General features: G+C 38.1%; 1 protein-coding gene and 1 pseudogene across 7 annotated transcripts in view; both read right to left on the bottom strand.

Annotated features, from left to right (window-relative positions):
* Positions 1 to 22,390, bottom strand: part of KLHL2 (kelch like family member 2) — a 115,172-nt gene that overhangs the window by 65,905 nt on the left and 26,877 nt on the right. For 5 of the 7 annotated variants that reach the window (XR_010133531.1, XM_055384706.2, XM_055384708.2 and 2 more), the window contains one exon: positions 18,134 to 18,255. The exons of the other annotated variants lie outside the window; for them this stretch is intronic. Coding sequence is in view for 4 of the 5 variants with exons in the window: in XM_055384706.2 (XP_055240681.1) it covers positions 18,134 to 18,255 (122 nt within the window). In the remaining variant the exon portion in view is untranslated. The remainder of the gene's footprint in view (positions 1 to 18,133; positions 18,256 to 22,390) is intronic. 7 annotated transcript variants of the gene reach the window in all.
* Positions 4,714 to 4,792, bottom strand: LOC115934528 (uncharacterized; annotated as a pseudogene).

Raw genomic sequence — 22,390 nt, 5'->3', positions numbered from 1 at the left:
AGGAAGAGAAATACTTCCCCCTGGTATTCTCCTAGAAGACAGTTCTGAGACATATTTTATAAGGCTTTCAAAGGTCCTGTCACATGTAGCTATGGCCAGATCTGTACTGCACCTATGAACCGGTTTTCCCTCCTTTCCAGCTCAAGTCCTCCATTCACTCACTGTGGCTCCTTGGGATCACTTCGCAAATAAATGAACTGCACATAAGCCTTGCTTGCAGAAGGACCCCAAGCTGTTATATTACACAATGGAACAAACTGCGAATGTGAATATACTTAGCTAAAGAACTATTAATTACAGTGCTGTTTAAATTATAAAAAATTGAGAAGAACTTAAATGTCCAATAACAAGAGAAAAATAAAGTCAATTCTATAATATCGATGAAATTGAATATTCTGCAGCTCTTAAAAGAGATATAGTAGACAAATATTTAATGACTTGGAAAAATGTTTCTAATACATTTAGTATAAAAAGCTAGTTTCTAAAAGAATCTACAGTATGACCCCTTTTTTGGGTAAACATATGTGTACATAACAACAGACAGTATTAGAGGGCTATACCACAATTGTTAATACGTTTTATCTCTGGTTAGGTGTGATATGAACATTTCCTATTTATTTTTACATATTTGTTAAATTTTATGTATTTGTTAAGTGGTGCATTTTCTATGTACCATTTAAATGGTCAAATATTATTTAAAAGAAAGTCAGGAAGAAGCAAGTAAAGGAATGTCTTTCTGGATCTCTACAATGCTAGCAAATATAACAAGGGTTAAGGGGAGCTATATATGGACTGTGGCTTCTCCGGGAAATATTACCCACCACTCACTAGAGATTGCCTCACTTTGGCGTGTTGAAAGGCCTTTGGAGTCTGAAAGGCCTTTGATCATCAAGCCAGTGTTTTGTAGAACAGTAACCAGGCTCTACACGTTACTCTTCCTGTTCGGTGAACAGCAACAGTTTTAAGTGTTTGGAGAAACATGAAGTAGAAGGACATAGCCCCTGATTAAATAAATCTAACTTAAAATGTTGTCATTTTGATAAACAGGGGAAAAAAGCTTTTTTATTTGTATATGTTGATTTCCAACCAATGGAGACAAATAAAAGGCTGCATATTTTTTACTGTGGAGATGCTTTCTGCAATGAACAAAGAAACGGAGGGGAGAAGCCACCACTGATCAGTGAAGACACTGTAGAGCATGAGAAATGGAAGACACCCAAGCCAAACAATTAGCATCTGTGTGACACTCTCACACCAGCTGCACATTTTAAAGATGCTTTCATCCTACTTCACATTGTTTGACAAGCCAAATTACACAGAAGATGTTTCGCTTAGACAAGTATACTCCTTCTGCTTGGCTATTAGGATCTGTAGTTTATTTTCAGCTTGCGTATTTATTCCATAGGGGGAAATAATTTATGTAGTATGTCTTTTAAATCCTGAGTCATTAGCAGTTTGTTTATTAGGAAGAGACTACCAAAGGGTCCGATCGCTCTCTCTATATATAACTTCTAAATATCTAAGAAAACATGCAAGCATGAAAAGACAGCTTTTGTTGTTGCTGTTGTTTTTGACTCAGCTAGCCATAGCTATCCTGCAAGGTGGAGCTTGGGGAGGACTGTGGGGAGAAAGTAGGCAAGGGTGATGTGTTTAGAAGATGAAACGCTTAGTGACAAGAAAGGCAGATCTGGGTGGAGAGTCATGGTTGGATGCACATAGCAGAGGGCTGGGTTTTGCGGCCAAGGAGTAGGGTTTTGAGATGTAGAACTATGAATAAGGAGATGGCAGGATGCCAAGGACAAACATTTCCTATGTCAAAACTCTGCACCGGGCCAGCCCCCTACATCCCAGAAAGAGGAAGGAAACTTTCTTCCTCCTCCTTTCCTGTACCCCACATGCAACCTCGCCTGCCTCCTCCCAACACTCCACCCCTAGAAATAGGTATGTCCCACAGAGTTTAAAAAAACAAAAACAACCTCCCCCACCACAAAAAAACTGTCTGATTAGCTCATATTAATGGCTAATAACACAAGATCTTCCAGAATAAATCCCTTCTAGGGGTTTTTAACATTTTAAGAGAGGTTGACTCTTAAGCAGAATACAACTGCAATTGGTGGCATTTCCAATGTTATAATTAATGAAGTAGAAAAGCAAAGGTAGTATGGAGAGGAGAAATTTGGGGGCAAAGCAGCCTCAGGCGGACTGAAAGCCATCTCTCCTATACTATCCTTTTTCCAGTTGCTACTTCTACTACTTTTAACCCAAGGTTTCTCTTAAAAGTCCAACTTATTTGAGAGTGGCTCAAATGGATAATGAAGACACCACCTACCTTTCAGGGTTATTGAAAAATTAAATGTCAGTCAACGATTTAACACAATGCATGGCAATGACCGTGTAGCACATCAGCTCTGACTCAGGGCTTTTTTTCTTGGATTGAACATTCTACCTAATGAGAATTGAACACCAAGATTTACTCTCTCCCGCATAAGATGATGTTTTATCCCAGATCATTCACAATATAGGTAGCTTCCTTTTTTGATCAAATATTCTCAACATAAAAGATGTAATCAGGGAAAATTTGCAAAAGAAGAAACATAGCATACAAAAATGATAAATGTATTTGATGCCTCATTAGTTATCAAACAAATATAGAACCATGAGAGTGCATTTTATAACTACAATACAAAATTTTTTTACTTTTCTTTCTAGCACCACCCAATTCAAACAACAAAATGTTTCCAGACAATATATATTCAAACTAAAGTACAGTAAGCCTTGGCCCTTAGCATATGTTTGCTGTCACTGTAAACTAATCAACTCTCTTAGAAAACAAATAAGGAACATTGATCAATAGATACCAAAAAATATAAACGTTTAAAACATTTGACCCTAAAATTATGTTTCTGAAAATCTACCTTGAGAAAAAAGTCCAAAAAATGGAATAAGATACGTAAATGACTTTTACTTTAGCATTACTTAGTAGAAAAAAAAACAGAACCAACTAAAGATCTAACAATATGGCAACAATTAAGTAAAATATGATAAATCCACATGATGAAATGTTATAATCAGTAATAATAAAGACTAATAATGGCTTTAAAAATAACTAACATTTCTAAAGTATTTGCTATAACAAACAATCGTATTATAAAATTAAATGGACTTGGCACACAGCTTTAACCTATCATCATATTAGAACAACTTAATGGACAACAAGCTCCTCTGATCTCAGGAAACTTAAATAATAAAACAATGTTGACACAAACAGAACGAACTACTGAACACTTCCACACCAAGTATTTTTAACACATAATGGACAGAGTAAAGAAAGTGTTCTACTGGCTTTTTTAATGACAGCTTGGTTCCTGCCCTTGCATCCTTCACTCCTACAGCTTGCAGCACTGGATCTGGATCTGGATCCCATCCCGTCTCTAGTCAGAGGAGACACATATCCATTAACATGCTAAACTGTAATAAACCCTTACAATGCAATACTCATCAATAAACAGGGACGACTACTGAAATACACAACAGCATAGATGACTCTCACAAATATGTTATGAGGAAGAAGTCAGCCTTAAAAGAAATACATTCTGTATGATTCTATTTATATGAAGTTCAAGAACAGGGAAAACTAACCTATTATAATAGAAATCACATCAATGGTTGCCTGGAAAGGGAGTGGGAGATTTATTGGGAAGAGACCTGAGGTTATAAATGCTCAATACCTTGATTTGGGTGTGGATTAACAGATGTGTACATTTGTTATAACTTAGCAAACTGTACAGTTAAGATCCACAGTATGTAAATTATATCCCACTAGGGGAAAAACAATCAAGTACAGTGAACCCTCCATGGGATTGAACCAACCTCAGATCAAAAATATTCAGGAAAAATAGTGCATCTGTACTGATTATGTACAAACTTTTTTTCCTGTCATTATGCCCTAAACCGTACCATATTAATGATTATTTACACAGCATTTACATTGTATTAGGTATTGTACACAAACTAGAGATTATTTAAAGTATACAGGAGGGGCCAAGCATAGTGCCTCACATCTGTAATCCCAGCACTTTGGGAGGCCGAGGCGGGTGGATCACCTGAGATCAGGAGTTCGAGACCAGCCTGGCCAACATGGTGAAACCTGTCTCTACTAAAAATACAAAAGTAGTCAGGCATGGTGGTGGGTGCCTGTAATCCCAACTACTCAGGAGGCTGGGGCAAGAGAATCGCCTGAACCCAGGAGGAGGCAGAGGTTGCAGTGAGCCGAGATCGCACCACTGCATTCCAGCCTGGGCAACAGAGCGAGACTCTGTCTCAAAAAAATAAAAAATAAAAAAGTATACAGGAGGATGTGCATGCGTTATATGCCAATATTAATACTATGCCACTTTAAGTCAGGGACCAGAGCATGCTTAGATTTTGGTACCTAAGGGAAGTCATGGAACCAAACTCCCACAGATACTGAGGGACAGCTGTACTTTAAATCCATACTAACAGATTAACCAGAGGTCAACGGACAGCATTTATAAGCCATGAAATAAATTTTCAAATAGAAAATAACAATCCTACCTGATAGAATCCAAAATAAGAGGCAACCCCGCAAAAATGCATTTACATGACCAAATTGCTACACTAGCATTGATAAACTTATTTTAAAACAGTAGCTTGTGCATCCATGTCAGTGATATAGCTATATTCTATTTTCGCAAGAAATAAAGTTTTCAATTAGCAATAATCATGCCTCAGATAAACCTCATTGGCTATGATACTGCCACTGTACAAAGCTAGAAATAAAGTTTTCATAAATTATATAGCCTAAGAAAAGGCATAATACACTTAAACCAGATTATCAGAAGCACATTAATTTTACTAACCTAACAATGAGATTAAGACGTTAAGGTCCAAGAGGTAATAATATTTTTAAGACTATATGTCAATAATGCTAGGGTTTATAAAACCTTTGGCTGGTGTCAAACCAAACATGCCAGAACCACATATAATTTAACAACTCTAGACTGTGACCACCTGGACTGGATTGGAGAGGCGTACCCTGAACACTGGCAACTAGCCTGATACAAATATGCTATCCCACACACAGGCTCCATACCTAAACAACATCACAAACAAGAAAAAAAAATCCACTTTGAACTGGATATATTTCTAATAAGGACTTTGATTTGTTTCTATTTGTCTTGTTCGAGTTCCAATTACAAAGACGCTGTTATAAGATGCTAAATCATAATCAGGATGGAGTCATTTTTTTGTTCATCAAGATAAATGCCTTTTATGTACCACATGAAACTACTTAAAACGTGACTCTCAAAATGATTCAGTCATGGAGACATCTTCAAGGACCATATATTTTAATAATACAAAGCCACAAGTAACTCAATTACTAACGCTTCTAGAGTACCTAGCCTTGCTCCAAACAATAAATTTTTTAAAAACCACTTTGGGTTTCGTATCCATCTAGTTTTATAAGATGCTCTTATACTAAGGTTTCTAGGTTTTCTCAAACTAGCTGACCTCAATGGCCATTCCATATTAAATTTTAAATAAGACTTTTTTTATTATATATTCTTATATTGAATAAAAATAATTTAACTAGAATGGAGAACGGATGTTCTAGTTGGTCTAATATTTTGATTAAAACTATGAGGATTACCAAATTCAGACTTAAAACATAATAAAATACAATTAACATCAAAACTCAAATGGTAAATAATTTAAATTTTTATGCCTCTGGATAATAATAAATTAGTACTAACCAGGTAAAGTGATAAAATATCAAGGTAACTGATTTCTGCGTGCTAGAATGTCAGATACAATGATATAAGTACCCATGGTTATATCATAAACAACCACTAATCCTGAAGGTTTGATTCAGGAATTTATGTTTTTTTTTTTTTTAAGTTTTAACCTGTGTTTTCCAAGCACATCATCTGCCAAACCCTTTTACTCACAAAGGACTTCTATCCCATAAGAGAAAGAAAACAGAAATGGAAAAGCAATAAGCCTTCCATAGACACTGCTGGGAGATACATAACTTTTTCTCTAACCACTACATGTCAAACCAATGGAACAGGTGATTCTAAATCAAAGATTTAGCATGATACTACAATCACCCGAGTGTGGTCTCCATGCCAACTCAAATGCACAAGAGGGAGGGAGAGAACTCTATAGCAAATTAGGGACATTTTTTATATGACCTGATTCAGAATATAAAGAGGGAAGGAAAAGTCATATGAGCTATTTTCTACCCAGTGATCCCAAATAATTTTAATGAGTTATTCTTTTTCTTGGTCTTAAGTCTTTTTATTCCTGCCCATCTCTTATTTCTGCTCAACATTTATAGAGCATTTAGATATTTTTGCAAGCTTTAACTGGTATATTTTTACACCATTTCAATGCAGTGGCAAAGCACTGTTGGCCTCATTTAATAGCTGAGAAACAGAAAGGTTAATATCTTACTCAAGGCCCTTCTTCAAGTCAGTAATAAATTCAAGATTTGAGCTCTGAATTTTAATACTATAATTAGCCAAAGTCCACTGGGCCATGAAGTTTACTAGCAGAAAGCCAACCTAAGGGCTCCTTATTATTTTCTGAGTTGTTCCACATTAATGTAAATATGCAGCATTATACGTGTAATTCAAATGATTTTACCTTGAGGAGTTATTAACCACATTTTAAAAAACTGCTCAGTAGATGTTTCTGTTCACCTTGAAGATGAACTTTCTACAGAACTCCTTGCTACTTGGCAACTTCTAGATGTGTGGCTACAAATGAAGCATGGTCATCCACTCAAAGTGGGTGGAGGGCAATGTTGGAGGAGCAGATCTGGAATATGACTGTAACAAAGCTCAAAACATAATCAAATATATAGTGATAGTCTCTGTCAGAACAAACTATTTTTTTTTTTTGAGATGGAGTCTCACTCTGTTGCCCAGGCTGGAGTGCAGTGGGGTGATCTCGGCTTACTGCAAGCTCCGCCTCCTGGGTTCACACCATTCTCCTGCCTCAGCCTCCCTAGTAGCTGGGACCACAGGCACCTGCCACCACGCCCAGCTAATTTTTTGTATTTTTGGTAGAGACGGGGTTTCACCGCGTTAGCCAGGATGGTCTCGATCTCCTGACCTCATGATCCACCCGCCTCGGCCTCCCAAAGTGCTGGGATTACAGGCGTGAGCCACCGTACCCAGCCAGAAGAAACTATTTTTAACATGAGGTTTAAAATGGTCCACATTATTAAATCTCCACAAGGAGATAAATAAGAATTAAAAATACCAGGGCACCCTGCCCTCTAGTTGAGAATCTCTGTGTCAATGAACCACTGTGTCTGGTGGAGTTTGGCACATCCTCAAGTGCTTGGGGACAGAAAAAGACAACTACCAGATTACAAAAAAATTCAGAAATGGGTTATCCAAAGAGCAATTATTTGTCAGAGTTTTCCCAGTACCATGAAAGGTAAGGAGACATTGGATTTCACAGTATGTAATCAATACTCAAATCACTAGAAAGGTATATTTTGCAGTGGGATGCCAGTTTGGTAAGACTTTCCATTATCCCTTTGAAGTAAATTCCCTTTCCTTGTGATTCCCTGCTCACCAAATGAAGCTCTGATTACTAATTCTATCACTTAGGTATCTAGATCCTGAGAATGATGCACACCGGATAATGTAAACACAGTCCCTAGAAACACCTGTTACCCACTGAAAATTAGTTTAAGATCATTTTGGTTTATGTATCAGTGTTCTGCTTTTGGCTACTCTGAGCTATTTCCCAAAAGTCTGATCAACTCTGAAGGAGCTAACAAAATAGTTTCTAGACCTGCAAAGCCAAGAAATAGATTGGGCAAGCGATGTCTAACCCCCACTGTGACATCACCTTCATTGCTCACCATCTCAAGCAGGTCCATCTGAATCTCTGTGCCCTGTTCCAGGAATTGCACCATGAGCCAGCATAGAAAACAAAGTATACTTTCTGGATTACCACTGAGTACCTATGTCTTCCTGACAGTCTAAGCAGTCAACATCTATTAGTCATCTGTTGGGTATTTCCATGCTAGAAATGCATGCTAAAGAATACAGTCTAGAAAAATAAAATATATACACAAATAACATAAAAATCACTGTATTTATGCATAAACAATAACATATATTCAGTCACATCTCTACTATTCATGAAACTTTTCTCTCTCACACTCCAAGTAACTTATAGCTGAATTTTCGAATTCTTTTGACCACACTACATAGTAAGACTTTTTACCTCACAACCTAGAACTCAAAGTTTCACAAAACATGCAGACTTGCTAGGACCTGCTATTTTCTTCTGAAATAGACTTTAAGCTTGAATAGCATTTCCTACTCTTGTCTCTAATTTTTCTCTTAAATGCTAATAATGACTTACTAAGTTTATTTCTTGACCCACTAGTTGATCACCATCCACACATGAAAAACAAAAATGCTGCTTTAAGGCCTGGAGATGCAGCTCCCCATTGCTATTTCCTTTCTCCTTTCTCCAAAAACCCCCGCTCCTTGGAAGCATGTGTCTGCTCACCTTCCTCACTGGGACTATCTAACCACAACTCAGTCACTCCTACTCATTTACAGATGACTTTTTTTACTTGGCCAACTTCGTCTAATATACTAAGATGGAACAGGTGGTTCTAAATCAAAGATTTAGTATGGTACTGCAATCACCCCAGAGTGTTGTCATCATGCTAACTCAAACACAAGAGAGAGAACTTTTTAAAACCTAAATCACCGTTCTCTCCACTACAACTGCTGACAATTTTTGATGACATAAACATCCAAATAGAACATCTCGGTTTCCTGAGTTCCAACTACCACTTCCTCCTCCACTCTTTCTCAACTACCCACTCATGTAGTCTTGCTCTAGACTTTCTTATTCCAGAATAATTTTTAAAACATGGTGTAGAGCCAGTCACCCAGCCAACCTCAGCCTAGATTAGTTGATTCTCAGCCAATCTGCAAATCCATAAGAATAAATGATTTTTTTATTAAGCCACTGAGCTTTGGCATACTTTGTTCTGTGGCACTTTTGTGGCAATAGCTAACTAACACATTCATCATCTCTATACTAAGTATAAGTGGTTTAACATGGCTGAAGAAAATCACACAACCATTCTACCTGATATTTATGACTGCGAATCTCAAATGAGCTCCCAATATGGCCTGACAATTCGACTACACTTCACTAGTAAATTCATCTTCATCCTTTGCAAGACAATGATTTATCATCTTTAGTTCAAATCTCCAGCATCCCTCTTCCTCATCTTCCTTTTGGCTAATTACTTGCCACAGCCTTTATAATTATATGCAAGCTGATAAAATACCTACCTTTCCACCATCCAAGCCACTAACTTGTATCTGACAACAACACAGTCTGCCTTCTCTCTGGTTAACAGAGAAGTTTTCCTGCTCCCATCTAAGGTAAACCCCTTCATTTTGTTTTAGATGCCAACCCCTCTCACTTTTGCAATTATACCCTTTGTTTCTTTCTCCCCTTTATTACATCAACTTTCGCTTTTCTACTAGGTTATTCTAATTAACATAAAAATGCTTTAAATTACCCATCAAGAAACAAAACAAAACAAAACAAACAAAAACACCCTTAAACTCATCATCCCCTTCAGCCAGCACATTCTCTCCCCTTTCATAGCAAAGGGCATTGAAAGAACTTTCGGTACTCTCTGAGTCCACTTATTCTTAGTCCACTCCAAACCAGTTTTCATTCTCACCATCACCTCTAAATAGCTTTTCCCAAGGTCACTAATGACCAGTGTGACCACATAATTTATCATCCACACTGGAACATTTCTGAGTAAAGTAAACACTAATCAGACAAGACACCAGATTAGCAGGCATATAATAGGACTGTCTCAGGCAAACGAATGTAACGACACCTACACTGACATGGCTCAATTCACTTTCTTGACCTATCAAGAACATCTGACACAGCCAAACACTGTCTCCTTGAAGCACTTTCTTCTCTAGAACTAGCATTCTGTGACACCACATACACCTGCTTTTCCTCCTACATCACCAGTACTCCATCTCCCTCATCTGCTCATCTAAAATCTGGAATGCCCCAGATTACGTCTTTGGTTTGCTTGCTTTCTCTGTCTACACTACCTCTTAAAGTGACCTCATCCACTTCAATATGCCACTAATACACCAAATCTACCTCCCTAACCTGACCCCTTCCCATCACAGAACCAACCTATTCAGCATTTCCACTTGTAAGCCCAACTGGTAAAAGTTAACACAACCAAAATAGAACCATTAATTCCCACCACCCCGAAAATATGTCCCCATCCCATGTCTTCACCATCTCAGACAACAGCACTATAATCCACCCAGTTGCTCAGGCCAAAAACACAGGAGCCATTCTTGATCATTCTCCTTCCTCCATCCCATCATGCAAATCCATTAGTAAATTCCATTGACCCTACCTCCAAATATCTCCCAAATCTATTGTTCACCATCTCACGCCAACAACCCAGGCCCAAGCCACTAGTCTCTCACTTAGCCTACCCCAACAGGTATCTAAAGGGCCTCCAACTTCTTCTACTGCCCCCACAGTCCATCCTCCAGCTAGCAGATGGGAAAGGGGAACAAACTGTCTAAAGCATGAATTCCCTGCCCAAACTACAACTGGAACAAAATCAAACCTCCTTATCATAGTCTACAAACCCACTTTGTCTGGCCCTATTTACCTTTCTAATCTAATCTCACCTTTCTCCACTCTCTCATCATTTACTCTGCTCAAATAATAATCGTCCTTTTCTTTCTGGCCCATAAAACACGCCAAACTTATTCATATCTCAGGTCCTTTGCTCCTTCTGCTTGGAATGTTCTCTGCCTTTACTTTTACATCACTCCCTTCTCTTCATTCAAGTCTCTGCTCAAATGACTCCTCCCCAGAGAATAATGTAAAAGTCACCTGTTTCTCTATCTATGGGTATATTATTTGTCTCGTCCCTACTCCTCCTCTACAATGTAAAGCCTTTCAAGACAGGGACCTTATCTATCCTGCTTGACATTGTAACACCAATGGTTGGAACAGTGTCTGGCATAGAATAGATACCCCATAAATATTTAGTAAACTATTGATTGAAAGATGAAATTCATCAGGATCAATACTGGCAGTGAAAAAAAGAGGTAAGCTCAACAGCTTAGACATAGGGAAGGGAAAGGGCAAGCCATGTATAAAAAGCAGTAAAGTGGTTCTTCACCCATACCTGATCTGGCCTGATCCAGCTACAGGTCTTAAAAATCTTAAATCTTCAAGTGCAGTTCAATTCGGTCCTAAACTAATCCTGACCAATACCACAAAGCTTATTGGGCACCATATCAGTGTTTACAGTCTGGCGTTAATCTTGCTGCCCTAAATGTGATGTGCTCCCCCACGTACCCTCATGCTTGCCAAGCCACAGCATGACTCCTAATGCCCCACATAACAAGCCCCAGATCCTGGGTTTGTTGCCCAGTTTCCTACGGGAATGCAGACCCTCCACAATCTCAATATTACTTGGTTGTGGTCATTACAATTGCCCAGCCCCTACCAAGTCTCTTTCTAGACTAGCCAGAAACATAAGAGCTATAGGCTTGAGTGTTCACCCAGGGCAGCTCTTCCTGGATAAAGGCACTGCCATCAGCCTAAGAGTATAGGCTATCACCACTACCAACACCACGAAAGTCCTGCGGCCAGGTTCTCTGCAGCATCTCATTCAGACCTGAATCTGTAACTCACCTCTAAACATTTCAGTTTGGACTGCATGCTACCCTCAGTATTTCTTGTTGTTGTTATTTTGAGATGCAATCTCACTCTGCTGCCCGGGCTGGAGTGCAGTGGTGCGATCTTCGTTTACTGCAACCTCCACCTCCCGGGTTCAAGCGATTCTCCTGCCTCAGCCTCAAGAGTAGCTGGGACCACAAGTGTGCACCACCACGCCTGGCTAACTTTTGTAATTTTAGTAGAGATGAGGTTTCACCATGTTGGGCAGGCTGGCCTTGAACTCCTGAGCTCAGGTGATCCGCCTCCCTTGGCATCCCTCCCAAAGTGCTGGGATTACAGGCATGAGCCACTGTGCCCAGCCTACCCTCAGTTTTAAAATTATTTTTTGAAAATGTCAAAAAACACACACACACAAACACAAACAGAAAAAAAATACTTGTTGAGTGCTTGCTCCATCAGGTCAGTGCTCCTACGCCTAGCCCTATTCATCTCTGGCTCAAGCTCCAATGCCAATCAGAGGTTAAGCAACTTAGGCAAGGTCACATGGCATTTAAACAGCAAAGCCAAGATCCAAACCCAGTCTAAGTATATCCTCTATTCATTACGCTTTGTTCCCTGTTCATTTTTTTTTTTTTTTTTTTTTTTTTTTTTGTAGCACCAGGACCGAGTACTTATCAGATAGTCCATCAATGACTGTTTAACTGACAGGGTGTCTTAAATATTTTTAAGACAGATTTTTAAAACAAATCTCCACCTAATGGGAATTTCATTTCAATGTTTACCCACACAATATAGAAATACACAAAGCAAAAGCACTCTTCACCAAAATCTACTTTACCTACTCACCTGATGAACCAATTCTCTCCATGCCCTCAGTAACTACATTCTACTGTGCTTGCACACGTCTGCTCCTCCAGCTGGGATGCATTTTACCAACTCATATATGTTGGATTTGCTCCCACATCTGTTTATGACACTTGCACTTATTGAAATTACACAATTTAAGTAAATGAATTCAATGAAATGTGAATGTAAAAAGAGCTCTTTCTATGAAAACTAAGTTGGCTGCTTTGGAGTGGCTTGATCAACGTGTTACTGGAAAAAAAATAAATGTTTTCAATCCAATTAGACATGGGAGGAATGAAAGAGAAACTGTATAATTCAAAGAAGATTTTGTATTGAGATTTCAAGTGTCTCAGTTCTTGCTGCACTTAAAAAAAAGCCTGGAAATTATAGTTGGTGCATGATTATGGTGTGGTTTGTGCAAAAAAGGACATGTGGCTCTTGAAACAGCTTACCATACTTAGTTTTACAAACAAAGACTGGAATACAATTGTAAACCTACATGTTTGAGGTTAAAATATTTAGGGTACACATGTATTCTGTTTTGGTGATTTCCCTACTTTGGCTGGCTTTTTGTTGATTAAGCCAACTTAAAGCTTTTTCAACTATGTCAACAGGCCTGGTACCATGTAAGCCCCTCCATGTGATGTCCTCCTTCCGGGAACATGCAGAGTAAAACACTATCTATACAGCATACTCCTAGCAGTTGTGGTTTGAAGCAAAACAACAACAACCTGCCCTATACCACCAATAAGATGGACACACTATGTTGAATTTTCTACTATACCGAGACTGTGTTAAACATTTAGTCTGTTTATTACCAATAATTGATTTTAGATGTCCCTTGAAAAACTCTCATTTAAATTTTGTTTCATTTCTAAAGAGATAGAAAGTGTCTGTCTCAAATAATTCCAATTCATCCAGCATATATTTCATGAACTTTTTAAAACCCATCCATTCAAAACTGTCAGATGTTTCTCAAATTCTTCTAGATGATAACAGTTCTAATATGGAAAGAATCTGTAGATGAGTACTCATAATATTAATTTAGGAATAGAGAGCATTTACTTTCATGGGCACTGTTTATTAACAGCATTACCTTTGTTTTTAACACTTACATCAAGTGAAAAACTCTTACCTACTTTTAGGAAGCCAAAACAAATACCCAAAGGCGGAGAAGTCAAACTCATGTAACAAAACTACAAATTTAGCAATGAAGTAAATGCTTTAAGAAGTTCAAGATCCTTTAGGATTCTCCAAAAGTGTTAATTAACACATCTAATGACATAGCATGTATCTTGAATAATTTTTGGATCGTGAAAAAAAATTTTCAGTTATAAAGACATTTACATTTTTGAATTTATAAACTCTCTTTGTAAGCAATACTAGTTAATGACGATTTAATAGTTGCTGTGTGACGTTGAGCAAATTATTTAACCTTCTTAAGCCTATTTCTTCAATCACATTGGGGTAACACCTATCTTATATGGAGGCAAAAACATCAAATGAGCTACATATAAAATGCTTAGCATATAACTAGAGATATACCCATGTGAAAATCCTTCATACACGCACATACACACACAGACTCACACACACTTACATATTTATATTTTTTATATCTAAAGCCAAGTATTCTTGGCCGGGAGTGGTAGCTCATGCCTATAATCCCAGCACTTGAGGAGGCCAAGTTTGGCAGACTGCTTGAGGTCAGGAGTTCAAGACCAGCCTGGCCAACATGGTGAAACCCCATCTCTACTAAAAATACAAAAATTAGCCGGGCGTGATGGTGCATGTCTGTAGTCCCAGCTACTTGGAAGGCTGAGGTGGGAGAATTGCTTGAACCTGGGAAGCTGAGGTTGCAACGAGCCAAGATCACACCACTGACCACAGCCTGGGCAACAGAGCAAGACTCTGTCTCAATAAAATAAAAAAATTTAAAAATTTAAAAATCAAGCCAAGTATTCTTAACAGTGGAAGGTGGGGCAAGCAAGCAAGGTACATGGATTCTCTGAAAGTGTATTGAAAATGTATGCAAAACTTTGTGTAGATAAGCTAATGTGCCCTTTCCTTAGAAAAGGGTTGACAGTTTTTCATCATATTCTCAAAGGTGTCCATAACCACCAAATGTCAAAGAGCATACTTTTCAATAGCCTTTGACTGTATTTTCTCTATTTCCCAGATTTATGCAGTTCATAAAGTTTGCTTTGAAACTCTAGACACAAGTTAAATTTTAATTCACTCAACAGCAACAACAACAAAAAAGTTGAATTACAAGTGTAGTCATAGGTAAAATATTGGTTCTCCTTTTATCTCCCTTTAAAAAAAAACTGTAAATTCATTTAGCTCAAATTATCCTCCAATTCTGCCATAAATAAAACCAAATATCCAAACTTAAAGCCAAAGTTTAAAAACCTAAACAAACAAAAAAACAACAGCAGCAACAAACACACAAAAAGCTAGGAAACCTGGAATGGCCAAGAATTAAAGCCCTATTGCTTGTATAAATCAGAAGGGACTATAATAACAATAGTCCCTTCTTTGGAGTTAATTTTTTAAATTACTCATTCCCTCATTCTGACTCCAAGTTAACAACCTTCACTTCAAATAGGTATTATATTGTTTAAAATTAGTGTAATAAGGAGATCATATGGTATCATGGAAGAGACCCTACACTAGTAATCTGGGAAACCAGGGTTATAGCCCTGTTCTGTCGCCAACTGACTGCCAACAGATGGCTGGACCTCAGCATTCTACGGCACAATGATTCTGCATCAAAACATGCAATCCCAAAGATACTTTCTAGCCTAATATTATACTTTACTACTAAAACAGAAACTTACAAAAGGGAGGTCACCTGGTAAAAGATTTGAGTCTAGGTCCAGTGAGAAAAATACACCACCACCAAGAAACATCTGAATTATAGAAACTTCTGTTCCCACTGTCAGCACCTTCAGGGCATATAAATTCAGAGCACCGCTTCCAGTTAGGGCCACTTAAAACTTCAGCTTAACATTAATAACAACAGACACCTTCTTCTTTAAGGTGGACAGCACTTTACAAGGAAGATTTAACAAAATATAGATTGACAAAAAATATACAAAGCAGGAAATAGGAGTCTGGTGTATCTTTATATGGTATAGTCTTATTTTTTTCATTGAAAAACACATGTTATGGAAAAAGTAGCTACTTTTAATCTAATTTATTTCTCAACTGCCTTTTCCAAAACAAGTATTTTTCAATTGAAAATAAAAGAAAGCTTTACAAACCATGATAGCCCTATGCTGAAGAGATATCCCTCTCCCTCTTAAAAACAAAACTATACAAATGTTAAGCATTTAATAAGCCTGCCAAATGTAACTCTTAGAATGTATTCTTGCATATTCTAAAAGCTAAGCAATATATACACAAGAGGCAAATTAGGATGGTAAGAGTTTTCTGAAAGGCTGTGATGACTAATATTTTAGGACTGGAACATGATAGTTATTAAAAGAAACATGAGAGGTGTTCTCCTAATTCGTAATAGGCCCATGTCCCCACCACAAGAACTACTACAAACAACATTCAGGGCTGAATTCACACAGTTTAGTCTCTAAGGCCTAAATGATTTTCCTCAATTTTCTCCCATGTGGCCCATTATGTGAATCAAAGAAATCAGTAATTCATTTGTTGAAGGTCAAATATAAGGACATAATGAGGCCCATGCACTAAAATGAATAAAAAGAATGAACAAAAAGAAACCAAGATAAACTCTTGTTGAAAACAATGCCCCAGAATCTAGCAAATAGTCTAAATGTACCTAAAAGACCAGAACGAGATGACATATTAGTTCAGTGATCTCATGACATATACCAAACACTTTCTTCCATGTTAAAAAAAAAAAAAAAAAGTTCATCTAGTATCTGATGCATACATTTAGAAACAACCCCAATATTGACCAAGGTTTTTCAAATGCCTTACCTCATAACTGGAACTTCTAAGCAAAAGCTAATGAGGCCATCTGGGAAAGATCACCAGGAGGCCTTACTACTGCCAGTATTTCACATGGAACAATCGATAGCATGTCTTAACAAGTGCAAAGATTTCAGTCTCTGAATTCATTTTGTAGCATATTTCAACTAGTTAGCAGGGATAAGGATTGAGCCAACAACTTCCTATTTGTGCAAGTAGAATTTAAAGATTATTTCTTAAGAATTTAGTCCTAGTTATTTTTGTTGTCCTCAAAACACAGTGTCCCTGTTAGAAGGAATATAAATAAACACACATTTTCAGATGGCAATTTGGCATTGCTATCAAAAAATTAATATATGCATGTACTCTTTGATTCACCAATTCCATTTTGAGGAATCCAGCTTATAAAATTTGGGGATGCAAATATAAAAATGTCCACTCATAGCACTGTTTTTATAAAGGTGAAAAATCATACATATATATATATATAGCTGATTAACATGAGTTAGACCCATATACACTAATGTGTGAAGACCCCTAAAACACTGTTCAGTTCAAAAAGCAAGTTTCAGAACAAGTACAGTATTTCTTATGTAAAAAAATTGTGTGTACGTTTGTGTGAATAAATGCATGGAAAACGGTCTGAAGGGATTCACAGTATATAACAGAAGCTGCCCTCTAGAGAAGAAGAAGTGAATCAATGCATGTGGACTGGGGTAGGTTCGAAGAGAAGGTCCGTTTTCTAAACAGGGATTTTCACCTTTTACTCCACATCCAACTGTATTATTTAAACATTTATGTAACACACATAAAACATTTGTTCTTTATAGAAAATAAGATGCAATATCAACTTTTACCTAAACTCCAGAATCACTTAAAGAGGATGCTCAAATAGTAAAACAAAGAATAGGCTGGGCATATGGTGGTTCACACCTATAATCCCAGCACTTTGGGAGGCTGAAGAGGGTGGATCACTTGAGCCCAAGAGTTTGAGATCAGCCTGGGGAACATACTGAGACCTCTCTACAAAAAAATAAGAAAATTAGCTGGGCATAGTGGCACACGCCTGTAGTCCCAGCTACTTGGGAGGCTGCAGCGGGAGGACTCCTTGAGCCTATGAGGTCGAGGCTGCATGATCCATGATCACACCACCGCACTCCACCCTGAGAGACAGACCAAGATCGGGTATCAAAAAAAAAAAAAAAAAGACAGAAATAAAGAATATTGGCAGTCAAAAACATTCTTTGTAGACTATATCCTTCCAAGGAATAAAGAAAAATTGTGGGCAGCATCAATCAACAGTTATAAATGAATATGACAGTGTTGTCATGAAAGAACAAGCATCATTCAGAGAACTAAAGGATTTGTATCTCAGATCTTAAAGAATATAAAAGATACTGAACTCAGAAACATTACTAAAAAGGTGTAATCATTCCAAATATTTTTTAGAAATACAATTTTCACAATGAATCCTATTATTTTGGTGCAAATTGTATACTGTGTGGGTATGCTTTTTTTATTAAAAAAAACTGTATGCATAAAAAGCTAGATGGTGTGAAGTGTTTACTCTTACCTGTACATTTTCTTCTGTAACCTGAATTTCTGCAGTGTAAACGTAATCAATTAGCATCCTCAGGGTCCAGCCATCTACCTCTTTTATTCTAACTCTCTTTGCTCGGCTCTCACTCATCTCACCTAAAACACAAAGGAATAAGAGTGACGTTACAGCAAGACACTGCTGTGGAAGTTCCAATGCCAATGTAGATTGATACATCTTCTTGCCACTCACTGTATTCAACAGGCAGCATAATCAGCCACTTTTTGCAGGCCGAAAACACTCCCCTTCCTCTTCCAAAAGCTCACCTGAGCAAATCATAAAATGTACTTTTGTTACCCACTTGCACCTGACAATCATATCACAACAATGAACGTGCCATATGTCTAGCTGCATGAACTATTCTTGTGGCTATAGGATCAGTAGCTGAGGCTGTCCCTGCTTTTGGGCATTTGTTGTCTTTATGGATTTCTAGTCATGACTAGAAGAGTAACTATGTTACTGCCTTTGGCTAATAGCAATGAACAGCTGCTGAAAAGGACCCACCTGGTTAGCATTACTCCTTCAACAAACACACAAATGCCTGCCGGGGCATGCATAGCCTGCACCAGACACAGAGGCTCCACCCTCAGTGAGAGGTCACAACCCTCATGCCAGAGACAACAAGAAAACAAATTACTTATGATGCTTAGAGAATGCAAGGCATAACAGGGATCACAATAATAACAAAGAGTTAGTCAATAACAAAGCTTGTTACAGAGATCTTCTAGCTCAGATTCAGTTCCTGTTTGTCAGCTGCAGCAACTTCACGCTGAAGTCATTTCCATACCAGCTTTATTACTAAAACCAGGTATCCTTCTACAAAACTGCCTGCTAAAAAAACAGTACAAGACTTTCTTCCTAATACCCACTTGTGGAAAAGAAATAGGGAAGGAGGAAAGAGAAGGGATGGTCCCTAAGCCAAGGAGACTTGGGGAGAGTAGGAGGCAAGTTTAAGCACCGAGGTGTGACAACATAAGTGAACTATGATACATGGAGACATAAGCAACTGAATGGGGGTGGGGAGGGATTCAATTAAAAACTAAAAGGACAGTCCAAGAATAATGCTGAGGGCCATGGGCAAAAAAGATTTGGCTCTAGAATTCACTAAATTTCAAAGGTAAAAGAAGCATGAGAACGTGCCACTATTCATCACCTTCACTTTAACCCAGCATCTCTTATTAAACCATAACATAGCCTCAAGATTTCTTGAAAGCTCACTTCTTTTTCTGATACAGTGCACTGTCAGCGACCACAAACTATCAGAAAAGTCTACGGGAAATCATAATTACACAAAATTCCTTTGTAAACAAAACCCTGGGAGAAGAGAAATAACAATAGTGGTGTACATTTAACTGCATGCTTCCCTGGAGATTATCTCTGACAAGATCTCAGAAAGAAGCTGTTCACCTCAGAGCTAAAATATCCCAAAAAACTACCCTGCTACTTCCCAGGAAGAAAAACATCTCTTTGTGTGACAAGAGAAGTAGGAGAGTTAATGAGAAAGATGTACCTATACCTACATAGCAGGATGAAAGGGGACTGAGTTGTATGTCTGGTGCTACAGCAAATGTTTTTCCCCTGCTTACAGAAAGGGGGAAAAAGGAAGGTCAAGGAATACAGAAAAATAAGTCTTCAGCCACATATAAGGCACCTTCCTCTATCCTATTCTTGCTGGATCCTGTGAATAGTTGGGGTATAAACTGATAGTCTGTATAAACTGAAGCCTCTTTTGTGCCAAAAGTTAAGACATTCTGGTGATTCCCACTTGGACTTGAGACAAAGGCCATAACTGATTCACCTACAGAGCCCCAATAATATGCAAAGCCCTTCAGGGCCTGGGGCCACATGAGCACAAAGCCAAACAGCCAGTACTCAGTGAAGCGTGACTTACCTTAGGCAAAACCAAGTGGGACTTTAATTTACATGTATGACTGAAAAATAATTAGTTCTCTGCCAAACAGTTTTTAATATTATAGTTTTTAAGGTATTGCTATAAGATGCATTTTGCTAGTTCAAATATTTTTCATTTTTAAGATTATTTTTCTCCCCAGAAAACTGTATCTGCTTCCAATAAATTCAATTTCAATTATATACTGTTTTGAAAACATTTTAATATTTTTATATTAATTTACAAAAACAGTAAGAAAAATAAAAAATGTCCCCATGACTGTATTAATGGTTTAAAAATTCTAATTACTATGAATCAAAGCCCATACTAAAGAGTACTGTAAAGGTTATTTATATCTAATTCCAGTTGTTACATTATTACCTTAGTTTTTGCCCTTTGCTGTGTTTTCAGAGGAAATCTTTAAACAGTATGGCTTTGTGAGATTTCTGATTGCTAATGCATTTTAAAAACTATGAATGAGAGTCAGGTGCTGTGGCTCACTCCTGTAATCCCAGCTACTAGGGAGACTGAAGCAGGAGAATCACTTGAGCCCAGGAGTTCAAGACTAGCCTGGGCAACACAGCAAGACTCTGTCCTATTTAAAACAAACAGAAAAAAAACTAGGCTACCCAATGATACTGTACATAGTTTATCCTTACCATTTGTAACCTCCTATAGTCTCTATAGAGATTATAGTTTCTTGTTTATGTTTTGATCACATAACTCTGAGGTTATATCAGAACTCTGAAGCTACATTATGCTATCCATACAAACACCTATACTAAAAACCTCAGTGAGAGTCATCCTTGATTCTCTCCTCTTCCTTACCCACCAGTCCCACAGTTCACTAAAACTTGCAGAACTAACCTTGGATAGATCTCAAATAAATCTTCTCACCTTCTCACCATTGGGGATCCTATAATCTCTTGCTAACACCAATGTAGCCACCTCCTAATTATTTTCCTGCCTCCAGTACTGACTCCACAAATTTGAGCATGGAGTTCAAAAATCCTTTGGTTTCTCCCAGTCCAAGCACACATGTCCAGCCCCTGATTCATTATCTAGCCTTCTCTCTCTCCTCCCGCTATTTCTAAACTTGAAATACACTATTGAGAAGCTGTTTGTTGTTTTCTACAGACACCAGGCAATGTCTTACCCCTGATGCTCTTGTTGAACATTGTCCTCTCTGTCTCCCCACCCACTCATTTCCCAGGCTAATCTCCACTGGAACCTCTCTAGGTAGCCTTATCTGTTGGTGGCCCAAGGCTGGATTAGGTACAGTTGGGTACCTCATGCAAATCCACTCTGTCATAATCAACTCTTTACCTAGTTCTCCTCCTCTGAATTCTTAAGCTCACTGAGAACAGGGATGAAGCCTTTCTTATCTCTGTATAACATGTCTGACATCTAGTAGAAACCCAATAAATACTGGTTAGATAAGTAAATGACTAGATGAATAAAAAGTAAAGCAAGTGCCAATTTAAAATGTAGCATTTTGGCTGGGCACAGGGGCTCACGCCTGTAATCCCAGCGCTTTGGGAGGCCAAGGCAGGCGGATCATGTGAGGTCAGGAGTCCAACACCAGCCTGGCCAACATGGCGAAACCCTATCTCTACTAAAAATACAAAAATTAGCCAGGCATGCTGGTACATGCCTGTAATCCCAGCTATGTGGGAGGCTGAGGCAGGAGAATTGCATGACCCCAGGAGGTGGAGGTTACAGTGAGCTAAGACCGCACCACTGCACTCTAGCCTGGGTGACAGAGAAAGACTCTATCTCACCAAATAAATAAATAAGTAAATAAATAAATTAATTGAATAAATACATAAAATATAGCATTTTTACTTAACGTAACTAATGGCACTTTAAAATTAGTCTTAAAGATGGATATTCTAGCTATGTAGGATTTCAGTCAACAAACATTTATTGAACATCACTATACATTACAGAGTGAGCCAAGCACTTTCACTAGCAAATACCACATCATCTCTACCTTTTTTTTTGAGACAGAGTCTCACTCTGTTGCCCAGGATGAAGTGCAATTGTGTAATCACAGCTCACTGCAGCCTTGAACTCATGGCCTCAAATGATTCTTCCGCCTTGGCCTCCCAAAGTACTGGGATTATAGGCATAAGCCACTGCACCCAGTCTCCTATCTACTTGTATTGAGAAAAAAAAGGAAGTCCTCCAAATCATGAAAGTGTAAGAACACATATATGGCTAAAAACATTTCCATCTCACATCCCTATAGTCCCAGCTACTCAGGAGGCTGAGGCAGGAGAATCGCTTGAAACCAGGAGACGGAGGCTGCAGTGAGCTGAGATCATGCCACTGCACTCCAGCCT

The sequence above is a fragment of the Gorilla gorilla genome, chromosome 3 (assembly GCF_029281585.2).
Source record: "Gorilla gorilla gorilla isolate KB3781 chromosome 3, NHGRI_mGorGor1-v2.1_pri, whole genome shotgun sequence".
NCBI classification, from domain to species: domain Eukaryota; kingdom Metazoa; phylum Chordata; class Mammalia; order Primates; family Hominidae; genus Gorilla; species Gorilla gorilla.
Note: the sequence above shows the minus strand (reverse complement) of the source record. Positions and strands in the feature narration are given on the sequence as shown.